General features: G+C 40.5%; 2 protein-coding genes across 3 annotated transcripts in view; both read right to left on the bottom strand.

The window, feature by feature from the left end:
• The window catches only part of efr3a (EFR3 homolog A), a gene marked incomplete at its 3' end in the record, with an annotated part of 55,236 nt that extends 46,136 nt beyond the window's left edge, over positions 1-9,100 (bottom strand). For both annotated transcript variants that reach the window (XM_080543419.1, XM_080543418.1), the window contains exons 1-3: positions 8,979-9,100; positions 6,434-6,584; positions 3,677-3,798 (exon numbers count right to left, since the gene is read on the bottom strand). In XM_080543419.1, the coding sequence (XP_080399545.1) occupies positions 3,677-3,798; positions 6,434-6,584; positions 8,979-9,085 (380 nt within the window). In that variant the 5' untranslated portion in view covers positions 9,086-9,100. The remainder of the gene's footprint in view (positions 1-3,676; positions 3,799-6,433; positions 6,585-8,978) is intronic.
• Positions 9,101-14,495: 5,395 nt separating this feature from the next.
• Positions 14,496-20,641, bottom strand: part of LOC308168823 (uncharacterized protein) — a gene marked incomplete at both ends in the record, with an annotated part of 28,729 nt that continues 22,583 nt past the window's right edge. Inside the window, 3 exons of the mRNA XM_080543467.1 lie at positions 14,496-14,595; positions 15,259-15,445; positions 18,322-18,419. Of these exons, the coding sequence (XP_080399593.1) occupies positions 14,496-14,595; positions 15,259-15,445; positions 18,322-18,419 (385 nt within the window). The remainder of the gene's footprint in view (positions 14,596-15,258; positions 15,446-18,321; positions 18,420-20,641) is intronic.

Here is a 20,641-nt window from a genome sequence, read left to right on the forward strand (position 1 = left end):
GACCACACATCTGCACGTTGCTATAAATGGGCCTGAGCACCGTTATCTAGTGTCCCTCGAGGGGGTTCAGATCTTATTAACTTTATTAAATGTGGACCAAGGTCTCCTTAGAGGAATCATAGGTGACAGACTAGCAAAGACTATTCCAGATATCATAGATACAGACCAGACAGGCTTCATAACAAAATAGGCAGCTATCAGATAACGTTCATCACACATTAAACATTATAAATAACCCAAGTAAAGACAGGACCCAGGCAATGAAACTTACTTTGAATGCAGAGAAGGCTTTGGTTTTCATTACACTGTTATTAATTGGTTACAGGCAATGTATAATGGATCCAGAGCCCAGGTTAAAGTGAATTGAACCTGCTCAGATAGTATTGAGCTGTTATGGGGAAACTAGACAGGGACATCCTCTCTCTCAATTGATGTTTGCACTTTGTATCGAGCCACTGGCAGTGACATTATGTTAGAGAAGGAAATAGAAGGAGTAGAAATAACAGGTGAAAGGCACAAGCTAGTTTTATATGTGGACGACTTAGTATTGTACATCACAAACTTGGAGAAATCAGCACTTATAGACAGAATAACGGAATATAGTTTATTAAGAGGATATAAACTGAATATGCAGAAATGTGACCTTGGGAGACCCTATACCCTCACAGTTAAAAGGTCATTATTGATGGGAATGGGATCAAGACAGAGTTAAATATTTAGATATAATGATCCCGAAGAACTTAGAATTATTATGTGACTTAAATTATGGGTGTACACCATTGACACCATAAGGATGAACATACATCCCAGGTTTCTGTTTCTTTTTCAGACATTGCCTCTTTTTATTAAAACAAGCACCTTGGGTGTTTGGGACAGATTATTCAATAGTTTTCTGTGGGATAGGACAAGGCGAGGGTAAAATTGAAAACAGTCAAACTTGCAAAAGATTGAGGGGGACGAGCTTTTCCCAACCGACAGACCTATTCTTACCCATCCAAAAAACAGCCTATATGATACTGGTTGAATAAAAAAACTGCTAGATAGAGAACCATAAAGGTGATGGCAGAAAACAGACCAATCAGAACACTCTTGGAGGAAGGAATATAAAATACATTGATAAAAACATGTTTAAAAAATACTTGGTGGTACTGAAAGGAATAGCTATTGTCTTGGTGGTACCGAGAGACATAGCTGTCGCTGTTGCTCCTTACTTTATCCCAAATTAAAATGATGCAACCTTTAAAGAATGGACTTAGAGGGGTTTGACTATATTTGGACAGTTTGTGAATGAAAAAGGAGTAGTATTTGCTGAGCATTTGCAGTAAACTTACCACATTCCCATTTCTAGAGATATCTTCAAGTGAGCAGTTATATTAAGAACAGTGACTTCAAGGAAAAAACATCAAAGGAACTACATCCTCTTCTCATTTCTCATTGTGGGCACTTAAGTGGCGTAGCACACTAAGGCGCATACTATCGCAAGGTCCCTGATTTGCAATGCAAAGAGTGCAATTTGTGTCATTAATTTCCTGCGTCAAAGTTCACGTTGAACATACAGTACATATTTCACACGGTTGAAATGATTGCTTTCATGAATCAATCAAAACAAGTTTACATGCCATGTGCAATGAGAATAATCCATCTGACAAGGGTCTCAAGGGATAATGGGAGCACGCAGGGGGGACTAGAATGAGGGACAGCGAGGGACAGTATAACAGATCAGCCCTTCTCATACTGTGATCAGTGTTGATATGCTTTTATTCACATTGTTCTGGAGGCCTAATACATACAACTCACAACTGTTAGTCTGTAAATAAATGGTTATATTTTCACTGTTTTACTGACCGTATCCAACAAGTAATTTGTAGTTGCCTCACTGTCAGTATTTTACTCTTCTTTTTCTCCTGTCTGTCGTATCATGTATCATGTATCATAGTTGGCTACAAATTAATTACTTTCATAGGGGTGTCATTGCTGTAGCTTTGGACAGTTCTTGATATGTGCAACATTCATGATCTATAGTCTACACATGTTGCTGAAGCTCCTGTTGCTTGAGCTCTGCTTACAACAAGGTCAAATTGTTTCTCATTAACAAACAGCATGACAATTTATCTAGCCACTAGACATTCTTTTAGAGATACAATTTGAATACTGAGTAGAATCCAGGCCCACTCCTCCCCTAGAACCTTCTTTATTTAACACATTCTCTTAAAATTCAGAAGATTGACATGCAAACATTGTTTTTACTGAACTTCAATTCAGATGTTTGAGTTTGACTATTTGAGCTTTACTTGAATTGGCATGACATCCTATTTGTGCATATACCACCGAGTGCACAGCCTAAACTGCTTAAACTATTAACTTTAAATCAGACTTGTTTAACTTAAGTTGCTTGAAAAAAATCTTTACATACCATTCATACTTTTTGAGGTATACTTGAATTAGCCTGAAATTGTATTAATTCCTAAAGCCATTCACTCTGAATGGGGACATTTCAAAATATATCCACTTTTTCATAATATTTTAAGCATGACAAAATGTGTACCAACTGGACCTACTTAATAGACTTTTTAAACAGATACTTTTTTTTAACATCAAGCACATTTACACTCTCTCGCTCCATCGATCTATTTATTTATCCATCTATCATACTAGTACAAACCATTTGTTTTACTTTTATCACCAAAATAAGATTTTGCAAGCCCAGGAAATTTCGGTCAATTGAGCTTTCGGTCATAGACCTTCTTCAGGCAAATATTATCCTATTCTAAAATGCTAATTGTAATCCAAAAATCATATCAGCCCAATTGCAAAATCATATCAGCCCAATTGCTCAGATAGGTGAAATACAGGGGGGAGAAACTTCATTAGGTCAACCTTCTTAAACATTTTTAATAAATGTAAGAACATTCTGGGGACATACTGTATCCTTATATGTTTTGGTTCTGAACAAACCCTTTCGTCAATCAATTCATGTTCTAGTTGAAACTACAGTATATTCAATGTAAAATTTAGCAAATCTCCTCTTTTGTACATTTTAGGGATTGATTCAAATGTAAATATCGTGAGCTTAGAATTATAAGGTTCTATCTCCATTTAGGGTAGTTCAGAGATATTGAGCGTCAAAGTTTTTACATTCCATTATGTTTTGTGAGATGGAACCTTTGTATTTTATGAATTACTAACTCAAAAATGTTAACATTTTAAAAACGTTTTAATAACACCACACAGGCATTAATAAAAACCTAATGGATCAGATTATGTAAAAAACTCAATTTTGACAAAAATGGAGATAGAACCTTATAATTCTAACGTCACGATATGTCCATGGAAAATTGCATTTTAATTTCATGGAACACTGATGCTATTCCTACGGAGCAATTAACACTCAACAATGTTGGATGTGTTTTTAGAAGCGTGGTCCACTTTTGTATCTTTTATGCACAATCCCAAATGAACCCCATCATTACCCTTGTGTTGCAGCAACGGACTAGTGACATTGGGGACAGATCATTGTACTACAAATCAAAAGGTTGTGGGTTTGAATCCTAAACAGTGTCATAAAGAACAGTGTTTATTCAATCGTAGTGACCGACGACATGATATTTAGCTTGAATTTCATGTTTTTTCTTATTTTAACACAGGAAAGAGAGACTGTTCCAGAGTGCTTGCTCACCTGGTCCTAATCTCCGGGTCGTCGTGTGTGGAGTGGCACATGGCACTGAACTGGGACACAAAGAAGTCGTAGCGGCGGTGGTAGGACGGCGTGTCCTCCTCTATGTTGGCAAACTTGACAAACTGGTGGATAGGAAGGGAAATGTGTGTCAATTGTTATTCTGGAGACCGACCACGAATTACACCTAATAAACTTCCCTTATTCATGGTTAAGCACAATAAGATAATAATTACACTTTCCAACAATTCCAAGGGGATACAAGGGTTTCAATAGGGAAATGCGCTGTGTGGCACCAGATGAATGTGAAATCATGAGAAATAAACATTGGTTTACAAGTGAATGGTTTGGCTTAGTAACCATAAGGACAATCTAATTAACATGGCTTTCACCTCAAAGTCAAAGTGGTTTATTGTCACGTACTCTGTGAGCAGACCAGTGAAGCACAGGGAGATTGCACAGTGACAATATATGACAAAATATACTTAAATGCTAAAAAAATATACTGTAAATACAATACTGGCTACAAGCAATAATTAACAATATGTATATTTTGTTTATTTAACCAGGAAGTCCCATGAGATTAAAATCTCTTTTCTCGAGGGAGACCTGGCCAAAATAGCACACCAGTACAAGAAAGACAATTATAGAGAGAGAGCACAGAGCAAATCAGATAAGGAACAATAAGGAGAACAGAGCACAATAAAAACAGACAAGGAACAACAGATACATATTATAAAATCCATTTTAGCAATAGCAGTTGCACATTTCAGTTACATTTGCAGTTACACATTTCTTGATCAGAGCTTTCAACGCTTAAGGTTAGGTGGTAGTACTGTAGGCAGTGCAAAATAAGTGCACTAAAATGTCTATCTATAGTGCGAAACATCGTATAGATAGCAGAGGTACTGTAAGGTCCATATGAAAGTCAGCATGTCGGTTGGTGTGTTTGTGTGACTCTGCTGATCGTTCATCAGTCTAGTGGCCAATGCGGTAGAAGCTGCCACAGAACCCAGTTAGGTCCCAGGCTGGTGCTCTGGTACCATCTGCCAGATGGCAGCAGGGTGAACAGTTTGTGGCTGGGGTCTTTAACGATTGGCCTTCCTCCGACACCTGTTGGTGTAGATGTCTTTGAGGGCCGGGAGTACATACAGCTCCAGTGATGGACTGAGCAGTTTTCACTGAGTTCCTGAGTGGTGAAGTTGCCATACCAGGAGGTGAGGCAGCCAGACAGGATCCGTTTACAGTGAGCTGAGCAAGGCCAGAGACAGCTGTACTGTGCTAAATAACAAAGATATGAAATATAGTGTACCATCCCTTTAAGGCTCTTACTACCCTCACCCATATCACGCACACGCACACGCTTCCTTCCCCCTCTCTTCTGTCAGCCACTAAATACCACATATAAATAATGCATAGGCTTTCACATCTAAACCACCGGCTCTGTTTCCTGCTCAAATTGAATGAAGGTTGCATTGACAACGAAAACAAATTCGGAATAAGGAAGTGGGGGAAAAAACACTTCTCATTCACCTTCAGAATGCTTAGGGGACGCGGCCTCTTAAAGCACAGAGGCTAATTCTAACATGCCTCCGGAAAAAATTAATGTACCAGTGAGGCATTCTGAAAATGCAAATGTGCAGGAATTTCAGTGGACATTTTTGACAGCAGGTTGTATAACAGCAGGCTGTATATCAATGTAAAATTGTTCAATACATGTACATAACATTAACAGAGGCAAGTTGACCAATGTATCCTGGGACCAATCCTGTGTACAACAGTTACACATCCTCACCAACATTCTTCAATCTGTCCACTGGCTGAAAGAAGAACAGAATGCCTCCATTTGCCCAACACCTCCTCCAATCTGACAACAGACACTTGCTACCACAACCTACTAACTCTCCCTCAGGCACTCACAGAAACTTGTCTGACAGAGGCCCGTCAGAACAACAACTGAACATGACAGCTGTCCCCTACATAATAGTAAATGTATATACCGGTAGCGCCTTATTCCAAAGCACTTTACAATGGCCTTTCATTCACCCATTCACACACACATTCACACACCAATGACGACAAGCTACCGTCCAGGGCACCGGCCCGCTCATTTAAATAACGTGAAACAATACTATTGTGCAATATGACAACCCTAGTCGTCTATCTGTACAGTATAGTACAGTGGATAGTGTACATAGCCTTTATTTATGTAAACCAGCTCCTTCCCTTCTTGTGTTTTTTTTTTTTAAAGTTTTTTTTTTTTTTTTTCCTTTCCTAACACCAGGGGAGCCACCCCTCCTAAATTTCGTTGTTTGGTACCTGTACTGTAGCAATGACAATAAAGTCCATTCATTCATTCATTGGGAGCAATTTGGGGTTCAGTGTCTTGCCCAAGGACACCTCGACATGTGGCCAGCCGGGGTTCGAACCGCCGATCTGCCAACCTTGCAACCTTGCGCCACAGCCTCCCCGACATGACAACTTTTGAATGCCACCTCCAAATGTGTATATTGTATACTGTTTTGTGTGTGTTTTTGCCATTAATCTTGCGCGACTTGAGAATTGCCGACATGATCGTGTCACATTTTAGCAGAAACATTGAAGTCTCATCAGAAAACATCATAAGAACATTCTCAAATCAGTTGGGAAAATGTATATAGGTGCAACCGTGTCAACCCAAAAATTGCATGCATGGGGGGCCCCCCTTGACCAAGTCAGGAGACTGATGATCCCTCTTACTGATGCGAGAGCTGTGCTTACCGAGTTGGTACCCAGGACCTGCAGGTCTGGCTCACGGGACTCCAGTAGCTTGGCCACCATGTGGAGGAAACTCTCGACGAAGGGCTTGATGCTCTGGGAGTGGCAGGCCATCAGGAGCTGGTCTAGAGCCTCCATGGCGATCACCACATACCTACACATGGGTCAATAGTCAATATTAGGGTTATCCATGAGGAAAGAGGTCTACAGATCTTATATGAAAAAAATCTAATATAATAATTTCCTATAGGACACTTCTGTCCGAATTATTGGAAGGTCTGGTGTCAAACTTGCCCTTCGTTTACCGGTTGAAATTGCCAGTCGCATGCATAGCCATTGGCTTTAGATTGCATCCTCTCCTACATCACATCACTTCCTGCCAGTGCTTCCTACCACACGTATCCTATAAGTGACTGGCCTGGTGTGAGTAATAGGAGGGACACGAAAGGGCAAAGGTGGAAGTCTATACTGAGTGGACATACTTAATCCAAAAGACCAAGGTGCCACACAACAAACATCTAATGATGGGTAAAAGCAAAGAGCTGTCTCAAGACCTTCGCAACCAGATTGTTGCAAAACATGAAAATGGAATTGGCTACAGGTGTATTTCACAACGTCTGAATCTTCCAGTAAGCACCATTGGGGGCATTATCATTAAATGATAAGATAACACTTGTTATCAAAATGGCATCCTATAAAGTCATAAAGAGAGGATAAATTACGTTTTTGTTTCAAAACTCAGAGTGTAATGATACATAACATAAGAGTTCAAGGTAGCTAGCCATATGGCGAAAGGATTAGACAGGCTGGATCAGTAGGTATGGGGTAGTGGTGGTCTAGTGGATAGTGAGTTGGACTTGTAATCGGAAGGTTGTGAGTTCAAATCCCACCTGAAACCACACCATTACTAGTGTGCCCTTGAGTAAGGCACTTTAGCCCTCAGTTACTCCAGGGGGAATGTCCCTGTAATTCGTAATTGTAAGTCGCTTTGGATTAAAAGCGTCTGCTAAATGGCAAAATTATTATTAAAATTAAATTAAATTATTAATTATTAGGTTCAAAACCATAATTGGCAGTTATTAAGTTATTAAGCCCATGTCTCATTTAGTACGCAGTTATTGGTTGCTAGATAATACATGGTAATATGTTAGGCCTATTATGTAGATGAGATCCAGAAGCCACATTCTGTAACCTGTGTCCTCAATGTGTCCCTAACTGAGCCTTCGCCACAGAGGGCACACAGGTTTCAAACATGCCCTTGGAGAAGAACCGTCTTGAAAACAGAAACTCACTAATAGGCCTTTCACACCGGCAATGCCCCGTGCCAGTTCTGATTCCCGAAACTAATTTTGAACCGGCTGGCGCGTTCAGACCGAAAATAAATAGGTTCGGAACCAGAAAAATTGGTTCTCAGCTGGAACCAAAAACGAGTTGTTTTTTCCTGATGAACCGTGACGTCGTCAGTGGGTGTGTCATATTCTAGGCTGTGAAGACAAGAGCAAGAAGGAGGGAGACAAAATGTAATCTAATCTAAATCTAATCATTAGTGACTAGAAACGTTTCATCATTCTCGGAGCCTTGCCGGTGTGAAAGGCCTATGGGTCTGCAAGTCAAAATGTTCTGTATTATGCTATCAACATTGGGATCTGCTTCTATGACTTGGCATAATATAATGAATGTGTGTTTAATCTTTTATCTTTTACAATTATTTTGTTCAAACATAGAGAATCTTCAATGGAATAATGATATAAAGAGAACCGGGGACAAATGTAACAGTGGTCAATTTTAACAATCTGATTTTATCCAATCAGTGTTAGCTGGGTGATTGTGAATATCCAGCCCGATTCAAGCCTAATAGCGGGGCGTGTTCTTTTGGTGTCGGCTAGATATAAGGAGCATTGATCTGCCAGTGAATTTGTGGGGAGCTGTGTATTTGTGGCCTGTAGAGGGATCTAGGGGACTGTGGTGGAGAGTGGGTGATGGGATGATTGACACCGGCTGGTGTCAATCATGTCATCATCATTTGGCATTGAAGCTGTATGTTTGTTCCCTCTCGAGAGCAGTGACGGGAGAGTGAGATGCAAGCAGCGAGTGACACCACAGACCCGAGCGAACACACGCAGTGAACGACGTCCGCAGAACCGAAAAGGTTGGGGAACCGGACACGCTGCACACACTGCTGGACTGACATAATTATTATTTGTGTTCAATGTTTGATTAAAGACTATTCCAGCACACCTGTTTGGGGTGTGCTGAGGGCTAATTTGTGTTGGCGAGAAATAAACGGGCGGCGTCCCAACTACATACTCCCTCTGTGCCTGAGTCCTCTACACACTACAGTATTATATACCTTTGACTAGACTAAAAGAAGAATCTCTAGACTTGTAAGTGAATTTAATCTTGCTTAATACTGCGTGCTATTGTGTAGTTGTGGTGTGTAATCAGTGTTGCTATATATATATATATATATATATTTAGTTCTATACCCAACCATGTATACCCCTTGCCATATTGACAATGAAAAGACAAATCTATTGGCTGCACTCACCCATAGCGGTGTCGGACGACGTCTCGGCTCAGCCTCTCAGCCAGGTAGGCACCTATCCTGTCCAGCTTCTCTGGAGCTGAAACTGCATAGAAGGTCAGCTTCTCCATGTCCGACTTGACCAGGCCATCCTGGGAAGAGGCCACAAGGAGTTACACAAGACAGTAAGACAAGGTTAGACATTTCAGGGTAGTGTTTTCACATAGTACATTTTTTATGGACAGGAAATTGGTGAAAGGGTTAATAATAATAATAATAATAATAATAATAAATAAATAATAAAATAATACAAGGGACAGTGCTGTAATCTGAATTCAGGATCATTGCATCACCAATGCAATCCAAGAAAGAAGTAACCTTAAGGTACACCTATTCAATCCATCATAACATATCATTTCTATCCTTAAAGTGTTGAAGAAAGAGAAGGTGAGAGATGGGGAACAACAGTAAAAAGGTATGATACATGTTGCCACAGATGGGCCTCTGGGGGATGGACAATGGTAGGGGACCATTATGGTCACGATGGGTAAAATGGGTGAAACATGTTTTTACAGAAAAATCTCTTTTCAACATCTAATGCTCTCCAAGTGATAATTAATTTGAAACGGTCTCGACCGTGAACATTTAAATTTCCCTTTGCACCTTAAACTAAAGGCCCTTGAGATGACCGCGAGAGAGAGAAGAAGAAAAAAGATACTGCCATGTTTATACAATACTGGGCTTCATTCATCAACCTTGCATACGCATGGATTTGCTCTTAAGTCGTGTCTATTCAAGAACCTTTCGGCATTCATCAATTTCTTCTTAGTTGAGTCACATTGCATCACATTAACACATCTGTGTTGATCCTCAATGTACAATAAACTATTATAAGCTAATAAATGCATAATTTGTTATTTCAACAACTTTGATTCATGTATTGATTTATGTTAGTTCACAACATAGGTTATTGCTCATCAATATTGATGCAGCCTGTGAGAAATGAACTGTAAACATCCTTACTTATTGATAGGAGCAAAACATCCTATGATAGCTTATACAGTGTGATGTTATGAAATGGCTGTTGTGCCCTGTGTAAGTAATGAGACAGTAATGAGACATTTTTTTCATTTGGATTTACACCCCAAAAGCCTGTTTGCAATTGCTGAGCATTGCTTTTTTTTATTTTTATTTTTTATTTTATGATGAAAAAAATTATGATCTTCCAAACTGTTGATTTTGGCAAGCCTACGGTACTGGTTACATTTCTGATCTTTATTTTGGGGGGATTTTCCAGCCTAATAATGCCTTCATTGACATCATTGGTGTCGAGCCAAGAAAAAATGCTCCACTGTCTATTACGTATGCAGGACACTGTATGTATGTCAACAACAATCCATACAACTGAAGATGTAGCAATGCCATATCTGGTGTCGTTAGAGGTTGTGGCCATGCGCCATGACTAGAGAGCACATCTTCAAACACCGCAGCTGTATGTTTGCTGAGAGTAACAAGTGACTCAAGCCATTTTTGCCTGCCAAGGCAGACAGCGTGGGACTGATTCAACTTGGAAATGTCCTTATATGAGATATTATACAACAGTTAGTTCCGACCAAGTCATTTGATTGGACAAGAGGCATTCCATGAGTGCTGATATACAGTATAACAGCACTGGGACCTTTAACTATATGTATCACTCCGCCGCACAGATGTTCTACTAAATGACCGTTAATTAGACTACATGTTTGTGTTCAGGTTACTAGGCAACAGTCCATTTGATGTTCAGTTGCGGAACACATTTTTTTTATTTTTATGATTAAATAAACAAACAAATCATAATCTGTTGTCGCTTATTACTGTTAACTAACAGGCCTGCGGCCTCGTACCTACGACCGAATCACAGCCGTGCTGATATTCAGTATAACAGCACTCCCTCTCGTGTGATATTGCTTAATAAGGGGTGTTGTACTTATGCCAAGTACCTGCATGCACATACAATTTAAGAAGATTTGGGCATTTACCCGCGGGCAAGAACAAAATTGCGTCTCTGCGCGTTTCATGAATCACACTTTGGTTTTGCTTATGAGAACAAAGAACATGTGGGCATTATTTAAAAACATGTTGATGAATGAGGCCCACTGCTTTTTAATTAACGGGGGGGTCAAGAGTTAATGAGTTGTCATGTCCAGGTTATCCTACATTATCACGTTTAATATGATAGACGTGTCAAACTATAGAATATGAAAATAAAACACAGAAGAATAGATGACAGGTCAAACATAAGACATACATGTATTCCCCCATGAGTATTTACAGTCATGGACATGATCGAACAAACATATATCTTACACAACATTACGTTATTATATCTGACTCCAAAGGACATTTCATGGTTAATAATGATTGACAATACTTTGCTCATCTCTGTGTGACAGAGTATCGATCATAACAGATGCTAGATTCCATTAAAAATACTCTAAATGCTATCTCACCATACCCTCACGTTAAGATAAATCGGCTTGCGAGGAGTTTACACTCATGCCAATAGCTGAAGCTGATGAGTCTCTCTCCGCCTCATTAACAACGCATGTGAACATTAGATATTGATGGTAAACTCTGTGATAACTTGGTCACGATTATGTCATGCTGTTTTAACCAAAAATGAGAATTGAGTATCAACAAAATAACCAATGTAACAGATTCAAAGCGACATATGACTAAGTTCTAACCATACCATACCTGCATCACGGACAACACGGGAGAATGGTGCCTGCGACGGGCCTAACCCAAAACTCTACTACAATAACGCTGTCCCTCGCCGTAAATATAATTTCCAACAAAGGACAAGGTGTGAGATACATTGCAATCACAGTGGAATGACCTGGGTGTGATCTCCTCAGACACATTACAATCGCTACGGAATTGACAAATGGTGTGAGGGAGTGACTTCTTCAGGATGTCCTCCAGGCTCATTCAACTGCAAATAGTTATACATTATATTGAAATCGACGCTGACACCCAATTATGGTGTTTGAACGTGATGCAGGTTTCTCATCATAGTGGTTTTCCCGGGATGACAATAGGCCTGGATAGATGCAATCATCTTTGCTATTACTGCAAGTGCAGTGACAGCTGCTTCATAAACACATTATTACTGTATCTGTATGCATATTCAGTTGCTCTTAGGGCAATGGCTCTGTAGCTGTTGATAATGTTTCAAGTTTTTATTGTTACATCACATTACACAATAGTTGATAGTTGTCTACAGTAGGTCAACAGTAGGCTTGTTTATGAGCCTGATCACCTGGGGGAAGTAGCTGGTTAGCCTCTGAGTTTTGGCCCTGAGACTCTGGAAGAGTCTTCATCTTTTGTATTACATCGGTTCAAACAGACTGTGGTTGGGGTGGTATGTCAACTGATGATAGTGATGGTGATCGTCATCGTACATCACAAAAAATGTTCGGGCTGTCGATCAGCTTTGAGATGAAAATATTTGATGGGAATAATTACATTGGTTTTAGCATCAACTGATCAAAGACAGCTGGAAACTGATGGTAATTAAACATCCACGGGTCTGTGACGGGTCACCTTGTATTGTTGGTACTACGCAATTAGAAACCATGTACCATGCCATTCTGAATAGCTAGGGTGAGTCAAGTGAACTTTTGAGGCTCCTGTCTGGTGTTCACAAAAGTATGGCTTCAACACATTTAGAGCGAAAATTATATTTGGCAGCCCTAGATGTAACTTTGAGGACATGGAACAAATTATAGTTATAGTGGGAATTAAATGTTGAACAATGGACACATTTTGGAGAGGCAGGTAGCCTAGAGGTTAGAGGGGCTAGCAAGGGGCTAAATGTGATGAAATGTGTCATGTTTAACCGTGTACCATTTAGAGGTTAGGTTTGCTTCTTTTCACTTAGATATTAATTGTAAAAGGCATTTTGACTAGGGGTGCCCACATTTTTGCACCCCAATGTATCTACCACTGCCATTGTGCCCTTGAGCAAGGCACTTAACCCCTAATTGCTCCAGAGGCGTTGACTGTGGCTGACCCTGTGCAAAGAGCAAAACATACATTTTGTTGTATTCTGTGCAATAACAAAAAAGGTTGAAGGTAAAAAAAAATAATAATAAATAATACAGTATTATGCATACGCTAAGAAAAACTAAATGTCCCTATCTTAGCAAATGTATTCTGTAACAGTGGCTGTACTCACTTTGGGGTCCTCTGGGAAGATATTGTCCACCAAGCGTTTGTATCGAGGCCTGAGTGGCCCACAGCATCCACACACACCTGGCAATTAAAACATAGAAACAAGCTGATGAGGCTGTGCTCATAATCAGGTGATAAAAACAACAGACCATGATTGCAAAACAAGAGGATTAGATCGAGAAACAATCTTTAAAAGGGGCAATCTGGGATTGGCACATTTATTTTGACTTTTGTACTATTATTGGGTTAATTGATTAAGTTGTACTTGGTGGTCATTGGTGTATTAAAATAAGGTCCGCGGATGAGGTAGAGATAGGAGCCAATACCACACCCAAGAAAAACAAGCTATAAAAAAGTTTAAAACTGGGACGGTAATCATACTTTTCACAATTTCACAGTGTGATTTTGTAAATATAAATAGGGAAATAGGGTTTTGACTACATGACCCCTTTAACATGCATTTGTATTATCAAACAGCACTTCATCAATCAATATGAACTGGTGATTCTGGTGACTGGTGACTCATTTAAGGGGCATGGTCAAAGTATGGATTTGTAGGAATGCAAGCTTGTAAAGTATTGTGTAAGTGTGTGTATGTGTGTGTGTGTGTGTGTGTAATGTGTATGTTTAATTTACATTCATGGCCATGTCTGGAGCCATGTCCTCCTCAGTGAAATGCCAATCAGGGTGTTTTATGGGTCTCAAGGAGCAGCAGACGAAAGCAAAGATCAGAGGAAGTCAGTCCTCCAACGATACAGCAATTTGGAAAAATCGTTAGCATTAGCCGCTAAACCCCATTCTGCAGCGCCAATAATAATGGTCTTCAACAAATAGCGACTAGGAATCACACACTTTCTATGAACCACATGTGTACAATAGAGTCATGGTGCTGGCAATTTCACTCACACTGCTTTATGATAATTGCGATATGCATCTATTATAACAGAACCTTTGGTTCCATAATCATCAATGCACAAATGCCTTTCATAATGCATAAATGCCAGAACATTACAAGCTCATAACAGAACCAGAGAGTAAGCACATGATGTCAGTACTGAGGCCACAGCAAGTTAGCAACATGAATTACAAACTGAGCTAACCCTCATACAGAGAGGTAAACGGGCTCTGCCACTCCAAGATAAGGTCATAAAATAGACCAATAATATCATACGAAAAGAGGGAAAAGTAAGACTAATTAAAAGCTAGGTGGGTGCTTCGCTGGGATACAAGCAACGTCTACATACTCCAAGTAAACCATCTCCAAGTACAGTGCAATATTAACACAATCCATCATATTATTTCAGACAGGACAATTATAAATGGTCATTCTTCAAACTCATGAATGAACTTGAGAAAGGGCAAGGACTCCATTTCCCAGATGCCCCTCCGTAGACACCTGACCTGAGGGGGCATTCCTGGTATACTAGAGTGAGAACAGATACAGTACAGGTAAAGTAAGGTCCAACGTTATTTTCTCTACACACATGCAGCTTGCTGAGTCTCCCGGGGGTTGGAGATTAATAAACTAAATACTAACACTCATATCAAAGGCCTGTCAGCGGGAAACGTATCTAGGCCCTGGCTTTAAGGCGTTCATTATGGATCCAGCAGTGTCCCACCACAGAGGACACCAGGGAGCTTGTGAATATGCTACAGTGTAATCAGTGTCGATTAATGGAGTTCATTTCATACACAACGTTTCGGGGGCATACAGTATGTTTTACTGCGACGGCTTGAAGTAAAGAAAAATCTGAGTAGTAATTTGTTTGGGGATTAGAATAATTTTGGATTCTCTAGGAGACATGTTTTTCCCCAATAGAACCTGGTCAAGTACAAATTGGTCGAAATTTGAACACATGAAACCTCTCATTCTTGTTATGTTTTTTCAGGTGATAGTAGGCTGATTTAGAATTACACCGAGATTTCAGACCTGTTTTTTTAGTTTGAAGTGAGAGAGAATCATGTTTTGCACTGACTTTCTATCTTCTGACTTTCTATCTTCTGACTTTCTATCTTTTTCTTTTCGATCGCCAGCCTGGCTGGTTTACTGCAACTCATTGTATGTTGGCATCGACCAGTCTCTGACCAGTCTCTGACCAGTCTCTGTCCAGTCTCTGACCAGTCTCTGACCAGTCTCTGCTCCAGTCTCTGCTCCAGTCTCTGCTCCAGTCTCTGCTCCAGTCTCTGCTCCAGTCTCTGCTCCAGTCTCTGCTCCAGTCTCTGACCAGTCTCTGCTCCGTCGGCTGCAGCTAGTTCAAAATGCTGCTGCTCGACTACTCACCGGTACCAAAAAGCGGGACCACATAACCCCAATCCTGGCTTCACTCCACTGGCTCCCTGTCCGCTTCCGTATCGATTTTAAATTACTTTTGATTGTTTTTAAAGCACTTAACGGGCAGGCACCCTCGTACTTGGCTGACCTATTGCGCCACCATACCCCATCCAGAGCCCTTAGGTCAGCTGACCAACTACTGCTGGAGGTCCCTAGGACCAGACTCGAAACGAGAGGGGATAGAGCCTTCTCTAAAGCAGCCCCTAGGCTCTGGAATAGCCTGCCCATCCACGTCAGATCCGCCCAGAGCATTGAGGCTTTTAAAACATTTGCTAAAACACACCTTTTCTCCCTGCTGTAATTGCTGTATGACACACTTACACCAAAACATTGCATAAATGACATGGCATTTGACTTGAATGATTAGATGTTAGATATACACAGACAATACACACAGATGTTCGATACACACAGACAACTAGCAGAAGCTGACCGCTGAAAAGCATCATGGGGGATTTGACTGGGGCAGGGGTGAAATCATTAGATGGAGGTCATGCTTCAATCACGCCTATTTATATTACACGCTCGCAAGACCCACGGACAGGGAGGTTGATGCTTAATGCACCCTGACAATAGAGCAACGATTTTGGCCAGCCAAAACAGTGTGTGTATGTGTGTGTAAATTAAAATGGATTAAGGGGACTCTTATCTGCTAAACTAATTTCTGTGCCATTGCCAAATGGCCCAGTCCTGCAGGATTAGGCGCGAGTGATTTCATGTATCCCCCTGGTGCTTTGGAAGTATATCAGGGATACAGACCTGGAAAGGGTTCGGGTTATTTTGAAAACTTCAGAGAACTGGACAGAGGTTACTTTATTTTGAGTACTTTCAATGGATTGTTGTCCCTATGATGAGTTTAGCTGTAGGCCTACAGTGTTTTGAGCCTGTGGATCCCCGACTACTAGCACAAGCGCAGGAAATGACTGAAATGTAAGCAGCAAGAATGCCACTACCTAGCCATTCCACAACATGGTGTACCTTTACACAAAGCAAGAAAGAAGTGCAGGATTTATCTAAGAAAAGCCACAAAACAACTGTCCCACAGATCAGGAACACTCTACAGTACAGGAGGTAAGTGTGAATGTGTCGGAGAGAATTTACCATATTCACCTATAATTTTGCCATTTAGCAGACGCTTTTAATCCAAAGCGATTTACAATTACGAATTACAGGGACATTCCCCCTGGAGTAACTGAGGGCTAAGTGCCTTACTCAAGGGCACACTAGTAGTGGTGTGGTTTCAGGGGGGATTTGAACTCACAACCTTCCGATCACAAGTCCAACTCACTATCCACTAGACCACCACTACCCCAGCCTACAGAGGCTACACTGCAAGGTGCAAACCACTAGTTGGCAACAAAAACAGGATGGCTATGTTACTTAAAAAAAGGCAGCAGAGTTCTGGAAAAAGGTCTTGTGGACAGGTGTACAGAAACAAGCCCAAGTACAAATGCCTCCAATCTCATTGGACAGCTCTTCATCATACAGCAGGACAATGACCGAATGATTACAACATGATGAATAACATCTTTGTGTTGTCTGCTGGGTCATTTTAATACAGTACCGGACGGTACACAACCACAAGTGTTTCACTCTACACAGTAAGCTGGATTAAAGCTACAATGATTAGCGCCACTGCAATGTGGTACCTTCCAAAACAGTCACTCAATCAATCTGCTCCGTTTTTTGTGCAGGTCCTGAGAGATTGGTACCTAATTAAATGTGTAAGTGAGCTACATTTTAGGATGCATCTGCAGGCACTGTAAATTATGAAAATAAATGATTGACATTGGCTTTTGTGGTTACAGAAAATGTTGACACACAAGGGTGTCATGTTACTAAGAGAGAGATTTACACCACCACATCTGGACCTGACATTTGCTCGTTAATCTGCTTTCATTTTAGAGAAAATTAAATGTGCAAAACGTAGCTCGTGTGAGTGTGAGACCATTTCTTCCAAAAACATGAGGCTCGTTGCGAGCTTTGAGATGCAGATACAATTCAACAGTTGTATGTAGGCCTACCACATTAAAAACAAGCATCAGGGTGCTCCGGTGGGAAAATATAAAGCACAACCAACCAACTATCCCTTCAATGTTAAAGGCAAGAGCCAGCGCACCTTGTGTCAAAATGAGAGCCAGGCAGAGCTGAGAGCTGTCATTCTTCTGTGTTTACCCACAGTTCCACTTAGTAAACTCAAGCCCATTTTAGGCAACATTTTATCTCATAGTCAAATTGTTGATAATTGTACTGCATTCAGATTCAGAGATGTTCCTAATAACTTGTGTGTCCACTGCTAATTCTTGCTTGTCTGCATTATTCGAGCCAAGGAAGGGAAACATTCTGCGAATATACAAATGTTGTACCTACAAGGCAGCTTGGAGAACATTGTAGAGCATTGTATCAACGAAGCAGCTTGGAGAAGAATGAAACATTGTACTTGTCTACCAACAAGACGCGGTTTATGCAAAGGTGTTCATGACCCATCTTGTCTGATGTTATTACAAGGCAGGAAATGTGATGTGCAATCACTCAACCATTGGTGATCCAAATTGAAGAAAAAACAGCCACCAAACACATACAGTTGTGCTCCTCATAGCTACGACATTAGAAAATGTTGATTGGTTAGTGAGTGGTCAAGCCCTCGACACACCTCCATTCATATATTAACCTAAAGCCACTGAAAATAAACTAAATAAACACACTTAAACTGCATTCCTCTTCTTCTATGACTCCAGAACTCCAGCATCTGCCTGAAGCTGCCTATTGGATGTGTACATACGTTCTTATTCCTGTTTATCTGTACATCAAACCTACCAAGACTCAGGAGGGATCGTCTATCCCAGGCTCTGCTGTAGTTGAACGCTCCGTCAGCTTCCGTGCGAGGTACCTGCATGTATCTCCTCATGGTGCCCCTTCTCAAGGACCCACAAGGAGAATTCACTGGTCCTCACAAGACACTGGTCCTCGCAAGGTACGGCCCCACCAAGAACTTCAGAGTCCAACAAACTTAAAGAGGTGCATTTTTCTATTTCCCTCACTTAAGAAAATCTGCTGGCTATGTGAAGTTAGAGGAACCTTCTAGCTCTGACAGAGAGGGAGCTTGGCCAACAGGGCTGACTGCTGAGTTGCCTGTCTGTTAACACCTGCAATTATCAGCCAGTCTCATGGAGAGAAGGGGAGATGCCATTGGGCCGTTATCTGTGCCTGTCTGCCCTGGGTCAGGTTACTCTGCCTGATTGGATGGCAATCGAGAGGATAAGGTGATACAACCTAGAGAAAGACCTTGAAAGAGCTGGAGACTTGGAAAGACCAAAGGGGTCATGGATGTATGTTTTTACAGTTTGATAACGACAATCTGTTTAATAGGCAACACCATGTTTACTTGCATTATCATTATGGTGGCATTGCAATGTAGTATTATGTTGTGTCAACATTGTGCAACAAAGAAAAACACATGACTACACCACTAGACCCTTCCTTTAAACAAGAAAATATATAATATATAACATACTTTCTAATCTAATTCCCGCCATGAGATGGATAGTTTCCCTTTGAGTAAAAAAATAGGCATAGATTTCATTTTTCTAAACGTTGAGAGATGGTTATTGAGTTACAATGCCATCCTTGTGAAATGTACAGTATTTGTACCTAAACGTTGAAGATCATTCAGATGCAAGTACTAAGAATAACATGGCTTTTTTGCACACTGCAAGGGCTTTTTCTGGACAGAAGACGTCACCCTCAATGATTCTATATTGAGACCACCAACCCACACTTCACCTCTGTCACTGATATGTGTGTCTGGTTTAACTTTCTTTGCCACCTTACATCACATCGTTGCCACTCATTAACATTTTAACAGTTGGATCAACATGACTTTGGTACACTATGTACTTGTAAATATACAAGTAACCCTACATGACATATACATTTAAAATGCCCGCCCAGCAAGTCGGTATGCTGTTTTCCATATAATTATTGATTGATTGATTGATTGAAAACTTTATTAGAAGGTTTGCAGAAGTAGGTACATGAAAGTACATATTACATACAAGGTCAACTAAAAGGATAAAAACCCAAGAAAGCCACTGGCTTATTTCAATTGGGGTCCTATAGACAGAAGAGATAAAACAGTTATGTATTGCATTGTCACAGCTAAGGATGTAATGATGCATCGCGAGACAGTTAATTATCGCTACAAATATGTGACGATTCAAATCGATGAGATGAAAAATGAATCGCGATACTCTTTTTAACCCTAAACACCAACCATGTCACCGCCAACAGCATTTTACACTAGTTGTTCTCATTACAATAATTCCTAAACTATGTGCTATCGAAACAATTCCAATGGTCCCTGAAAGTAGAGAAGCTGCGCTTTCTACCCATATATGATTATTATGATAATTCAAAGCACAAAGCTGTGGAGAGCTGAGGACAATCCGCTTGTTAAGTCGTGACGTGTTTCCGGGTCCAACGTTGGCTGAGGCGCTGTCTTCGAAATGCCGAAATAATAATAATAATAATACATTATATTTATATAGCGCTTTTCCGAGGCTCAAATACCCTGACAATATGGAGAAAACGGGAAAGTGCTGTGTCCCTTGTTGTATGAATAGATCTGAGTCTAAAAAACGATTAAACTGTCATTCTACCGCTGTAGTTCACAGGTACTCTGGTGCGGGGAATTTCTGGTTTGGACTCGGAAATGGCTAAACGTCACTTTTGACGTCAGACTTAACAAGCGGATTGAAGAGAGAAGCGGCATTACGAGTGAGAATGTTTGTGGTATTTTCACCACAAACTTTCTTGGACAGAATATAGTTGGCCTTTTGAATACTTTTTGACCCTGAAAAACTCCCTCGTTCGTTTTACAGATGATTGCTTTACGGCCACCCTGTTTGTGAACCTTGAAGCAAAAAAATAGATGATGGCCCCATACATTTGGAATCCTGCACGTCCCGGTAGATCCCAAAAAATACAAATAGCTAAATGTATATTGCCAAAGAGTGGCTTTTTTTCTCTGGTGTAATTGTCGCTAAATGTAGCTCTACATTGGAGGGTTAACTCTGAGAAGAATTCTAGGAATAGAGAAGATCAGAGTCTGCTTGAATATGGATCCCAAAGCTCCTTG

Source organism: Nansenia antarctica (assembly GCF_963989245.1).
Source record: "Nansenia antarctica genome assembly, chromosome: 12".
NCBI classification, from domain to species: Eukaryota; Metazoa; Chordata; class Actinopteri; order Argentiniformes; family Microstomatidae; genus Nansenia; species Nansenia antarctica.